The sequence below is a fragment of the Triticum aestivum genome, chromosome 3A (genome assembly GCF_018294505.1).
Source record: "Triticum aestivum cultivar Chinese Spring chromosome 3A, IWGSC CS RefSeq v2.1, whole genome shotgun sequence".
Classification (NCBI taxonomy): Eukaryota; Viridiplantae; Streptophyta; class Magnoliopsida; order Poales; family Poaceae; genus Triticum; species Triticum aestivum.
The window spans coordinates 707,401,037-707,406,553 of NC_057800.1; the positions used below are offsets into that span (position 1 = coordinate 707,401,037).

At 56.3% G+C, this 5,517-nt stretch overlaps 1 protein-coding gene across 1 annotated transcript; it reads left to right on the top strand.

Moving 5' to 3' along the window:
• The first annotated feature begins 357 nt into the window (after positions 1 to 357).
• LOC123063376 (calcium-transporting ATPase 1, plasma membrane-type) lies at positions 358 to 4,804 on the top strand. The gene is made up of 7 exons (XM_044487142.1): positions 358 to 760; positions 1,107 to 1,161; positions 1,282 to 3,230; positions 3,322 to 3,480; positions 3,567 to 3,738; positions 3,833 to 4,125; positions 4,209 to 4,804. Exons 1-7 carry the CDS (start codon positions 566 to 568, stop codon positions 4,515 to 4,517), a joined length of 3,132 nt encoding a protein of 1,043 aa, XP_044343077.1. The 5' UTR covers positions 358 to 565; the 3' UTR covers positions 4,518 to 4,804.
• The last annotated feature ends 713 nt before the right edge of the window (positions 4,805 to 5,517 follow it).

Here is a 5,517-nt window from a genome sequence, read left to right on the forward strand (position 1 = left end):
GGCATTTTTATATGAAATTCGTCATGTTTATATGAAATCCGGCCGTGTTTGCACGAATTTCGTCTGATTTGTTTGAGTTGTTGTGAAAATGTATGTGGTTACGGTTAGATGGCATCCTCCCGCATCTTTGTCCACGGATTGGCATCCAGTCTGCGAACGGATGCGGGATGAAATTTACAGATCACCGTTGGAGATGTCCTTACACAGACACTCGAACCCAATCTCCAAATATCTTGAGAATTCTTATTAGGCTTACGGAAGGGGAGGGAATGTAGCAACTCTTTTTCATTATATTTTACAATGTCTAAAGAAGAAATATTCTGGTCCATTGAACAAACTACTAAAATTGAACAAAGCTATTTTTATGAAGTATATGGGCTGATCCACCATCTGCGCGATGTGAACCGCGTAGATTGTGGCATGTATGAAAGAATACCATGGGAATAGGACTCCAAGTCTTCAATGTTTAGACGCTTCTAGGTAGTCTCACGGATAGAGAAGCAGTAGGAGAAAAGGACTGCAAGAGAGTTGATCAATCAATTAATTAGATTGCCCATCATCAACCATGTCTTATTTACGGAAAAAATCGATAGATTTTCTCAAGACCTTCGATGTGCCGGCGAAGAATCCGTCAGAGGACGCGCAGCGCCGATGGCGGGAGGCCGTCGGCACGCTCGTCAAGAACCGGCGACGTCGCTTCCGCATGGTCCCCGACCTCGACAAGCGATCCCAGGCCGAGACGCAGCGCCGCAACATCCAGGTTCGTCGATTTGTCCATCCGATGATACACCCTCGATCTCGCCCACGTTCTTCTTCGCCGAGCTAAGATCTACTGCCCTGCAACGCCAATGCATGCATCATGGCATATGGCTCTTGATCTAAAAACTGATTAATCGGATTAATTTGTTGCAATCAATTTCCGATCTGCATGGACGACAGTTACGTGGATCACACATGTTTTAGAGCGATCGAAATTTGTTAGCGATGGCTGCAATAGATGGAGAGATTGACTGTATTAGTAACCTCCGTGGTAGAATTAAGCTGGCTTAAATTCGCCTTGACCAGGCTTAAATTTTCTCCTCTGATGTTTGGTTGCATCTCCATAGGAAAAGCTTCGTGTCGCTCTCTACGTGCAGAAGGCCGCTCTGCAGTTCATCGATGGTATGTTCGTCTGCATCACCGGCAACCTGCCATAAACGTCCCATTAGTTTGATTTATGTCCAAATATATTCCTCTGATCGATCGTAACAATGGCAATGTTTCTCCGGTGCCCCGTCGCAGCCGCCCGCAGGGTGGAGCACCCGCTGTCGGAGCTGGCGCGGCAGAGCGGCTTCTCTATCAGCGCCGAGGAGCTGGCCTCGTTGGTGCGCGGCCACGACACCAAGAGCCTGCGCCTCCACAAGGGCGTCGAGGGCCTGGCGCGCAAGGTGAACGTCTCCCTCGCCGACGGCGTCCGGTCCGACGACGTGGGCGTCCGCGGCGAGGTCTACGGCGCCAACCACTACCCCGAGAAGGCGGCCCGCACGTTCTGGATGTACCTGTGGGACGCCAGCCAGGACACGACGCTCATGCTGCTCGCGTTCTGCGCCGTCATCTCCGTCGTCATCGGCATCGCCACCGAGGGGTGGCCGGGCGGCATGTACGACGGCCTCGGCATCATGCTCACCATCTCCCTCGTCGTCACGATCACCGCCGCCAGCGACTACAAGCAGTCCCTGCAGTTCCGGGACCTCGACAGGGAGAAGAAGAAGATCGAGATCCAGGTCACGCGCGACGGCTTCCGGCAGAAGGTGTCCATCTACGACATCGTCGTCGGCGACATCGTGCATCTGTCCATCGGCGACCAGGTTCCGGCGGACGGGCTGTTCATTGATGGGTACTCGTTCATCGTCGACGAGTCGAGCCTGTCCGGCGAGAGCGAGCCGGTGCACGTGTCGGCCACGAACCGGTTCCTGCTGGGCGGTACCAAGGTGCAGGACGGGTCAGCGAGGATGCTGGTGACGGCGGTGGGGATGCGGACGGAGTGGGGGAATCTGATGGAGACGCTGAGCCAGGGCGGCGAGGACGAGACGCCTCTGCAGGTGAAGCTCAACGGCGTCGCCACCATCATCGGCAAGATTGGGCTCGCCTTCGCGGTGCTCACCTTCACCGTGCTCATGGCGAGGTTCCTGATCGGCAAGGCTGCTTCCCCAGGCGGCCTGGTGACATGGGGGATGGAGGACGCGCTGTCGGTGCTCAACTTCTTCGCCGTCGCAGTCACCATCATCGTGGTCGCGGTGCCGGAGGGCCTGCCTCTCGCCGTCACGCTCAGCCTGGCGTTCGCCATGAAGAAACTCATGCAGGAGCGCGCTCTCGTGCGGCACCTCTCGGCGTGCGAGACCATGGGGTCGGCCAGCTGCATCTGCACCGACAAGACGGGCACGCTCACCACGAACCACATGGTCGTCGAGAAAGTCTGGGCTGCCGGCGGGGCGACCACGGTGAGCACCGCCAAGGGCTTCGAGGAGTTCACCTCGTCGGCGCTGTCGGAGGGGTTCGCCAAGCTTCTTCTGGAGGGCGTCTTCCAGTGCTCCGGCTCCGAGGTCGTGCGCAGCAAGGACGGCAAGACCAGCGTCATGGGCACGCCCACCGAGTCGGCCATCCTCGAGTTCGGGCTCGGGGTGGAGAAGAACACCTGCATCGAGCACGCGGCCGCCGCGAAGCTCAAGGTGGAGCCGTTCAACTCGGTGAAGAAGACGATGGCCGTGGTGGTCGCGTCCCCGAGCGCCGGCGGCCGGCCACGCGCGTTCCTCAAGGGCGCGTCGGAGGTCGTGCTCCGCCGGTGCAGCAACGTGGTCGTCGACCGCCACGGCAGCATCGTGGCCCTCACGGAGAAGAACTACATGAAGCAGGTGGCCGGCGCCATCGACAAGTTCGCGTGCGAGGCGCTGCGCACGCTCTGCCTGGCGTACCAGGACGTCGGCGGCGAGAACGAGGTCCCCAACGACGGGTACACGCTCATCGCCGTGTTCGGCATCAAGGACCCGCTCCGGCCGGGCGTGAGGGAGGCCGTGAGGACCTGCCACGTCGCGGGGATCAACGTCCGCATGGTCACCGGCGACAACATCAGCACGGCCAAGGCCATCGCGAGGGAGTGCGGCATCCTCACTCCGGACGGCGTCGCCATCGAGGGGCCCGAATTCCGGCAGATGAGCCCCGACCAGATGAGGGCGATCATACCGAAAATCCAGGCACGTGTCTTCTATCACCATCCTCCATGCTCTGCTTCTCCGAAGAAGTTGATGCCGATGGTGACACACTGTTTGGTGTTCTTGCGTGCAGGTGATGGCGCGGTCGCTGCCGCTGGACAAGCACACGCTGGTGACCAACCTGAGGGGCATGTTCAACGAGGTGGTGGCCGTCACCGGCGACGGCACCAACGACGCGCCGGCGCTGCACGAGGCTGACATTGGCCTCGCCATGGGCATCGCCGGAACAGAGGTTTGTAACGTCGTACTGCCCTGCTATCTTCAGTTCTTCGTCCTGGCATGAGCTTACACTCCTTGCTTGCGATTGCGAATTGTCAGGTTGCCAAGGAGAACGCCGACGTGATCATCATGGACGACAACTTCTCGACCATCATCAACGTCGCCAAATGGGGACGCTCCGTGTACATCAACATCCAGAAGTTCGTGCAGTTCCAGCTCACCGTCAACGTGGTGGCACTCATGGTCAACTTCGTGTCCGCATCTTTCACAGGTACGCACAACCTGAAACTCCATTGATTCTTCATACATGTCATCTCCTGGTATTCTCTTACGTAGGTACATTGAAAATTTGAAATGTGTTTCAGGGAGCGCGCCGCTGACGATCGTGCAGCTGCTGTGGGTGAACCTGATCATGGACACACTCGGCGCTCTGGCGCTGGCGACGGAGCCGCCGAGCGACGACATGATGCGGAGGCCGCCGGTGGGCCGGGGCGACAACTTCATCACCAAGGTCATGTGGAGGAACATCGCCGGCCAGAGCATCTTCCAGCTCGTCGTGCTCGGCGTGCTCCTCGCCAGAGGGGACAGCCTCCTGCACATGAACGGCGACAAGGAACTGCTCAACACCTTCGTCTTCAACACCTTTGTCTTCTGCCAGGTACCACACTCTCCTACACACAAGATCGAAACACAAATTAATCTCCGAACTTCCATTGACACTTTCACCTTGTGACGATCCAGGTCTTCAACGAGGTGAACAGCCGGGAGATGGAGAAGATCAACGTCTTCAGCGGCATGTTCAGCAGCTGGGTCTTCTCGGCGGTGGTCGGCGCCACCGTCGGGTTCCAGGTGATCCTCGTGGAGCTGCTGGGGACGTTCGCCGGCACGGTGCACCTCAACGGGAGGCTGTGGCTCATGAGCGTGCTCGTCGGGTCGGTCGGCCTGGTCATCGGCGCCGTCCTCAAGTGCATCCCCGTCGGCTCCGGCGACGCCTCGTCGGATCGCCACGACGGATACCAGCCCATCCCCACCGGCCCCAGCGCCGTGTGATTTTGAAGACTTTTTGCTGTTGTTTTTCTCTAGGAAGAGGAAAATATGTTAATCCTTTGATGAAAACGATCTTTGCATGCAGCTTCAGTTCAGTGTAGGACGTGCCGGAGCATACTTGCGGCAATGACCATTCCGAGAGACTTGAGTTTCTTTTTTGTCATTGTTTATTTGTTGTGCTTTCTAGCCAAAGATGGTTATGAATTTCGTATTAGGATTAGTTATGATGAATTCAGTTTCTTATCATGTATACACAAACTTCTCTCTAATAGAGAGATGAGTTTTAGCCACGCCAAGGTGGATTGTTGCTAAAAGTCCAAAACTCGTTACCATTGAACTGACTGCATGCCCTCAGCGGAGGACGATCAACGGTTCCTACACCAAGGCCATGGCTTCTCCACCAAGCACGCGTACGGCGCCCTCATGGCTCGGCCAAAGAATGATCTCATTGCCCCTCTCATTTGGAGTGCCAAGGCTCCTTGCAAGCTAAAAATCTTCGTCTGGCTACTCTTTAAGGACCGCCTCAATACCAGGGTCAACCTTGCCCATAAGCATATAATATCCTCGGATATATGCCCCCGGTGTGCTAGGTTATCTGAAGACTCCATGCACCTCTTCCTTACATGCCCACTTGCCAACAGGATTTGGCAACGCATTGGGATTCTGCCACAAAACAATGACATCACTGAGCTTTGGGACGCCATCTGCCTCCTCACCTCCCTACCAAGGCATGGTCCTTGGTCCTCATGGCAATACTGTGGAAGATTTGGGCGGCACGCAATGACATGTTGTTTAGGAGTGTTGATCAATGTTCTGTACTAACCCTTAGAAACATTATTTCTGATTTAGACATTTGGTCTCACCGTCTCATGGAAACACGAGACAAGGAGGACGTCTTCTCGTGCCACTCCTACATCTCTGCACGTTGCACCATGCCTATGTAATTCTGCACTTGCTGCCCCGGCAGCCCTTTGAGTAATACATTTAGGTGGGGGAGCTCCCC

Excerpts from the sequence above, each read along its gene's own strand:
- LOC123063376 (XM_044487142.1), top strand. The coding sequence starts at position 566 with ATGTCTTATTTACGGAAAAAATCGATAGATTTTCTCAAGACCTTCGAT. Across the intron at positions 3,231-3,321 it reads CGATCATACCGAAAATCCAG|GTGATGGCGCGGTCGCTGCC; the intron begins GCACGTGTCTTC and ends TCTTGCGTGCAG. Across the intron at positions 4,126-4,208 it reads ACACCTTTGTCTTCTGCCAG|GTCTTCAACGAGGTGAACAG; the intron begins GTACCACACTCT and ends GTGACGATCCAG.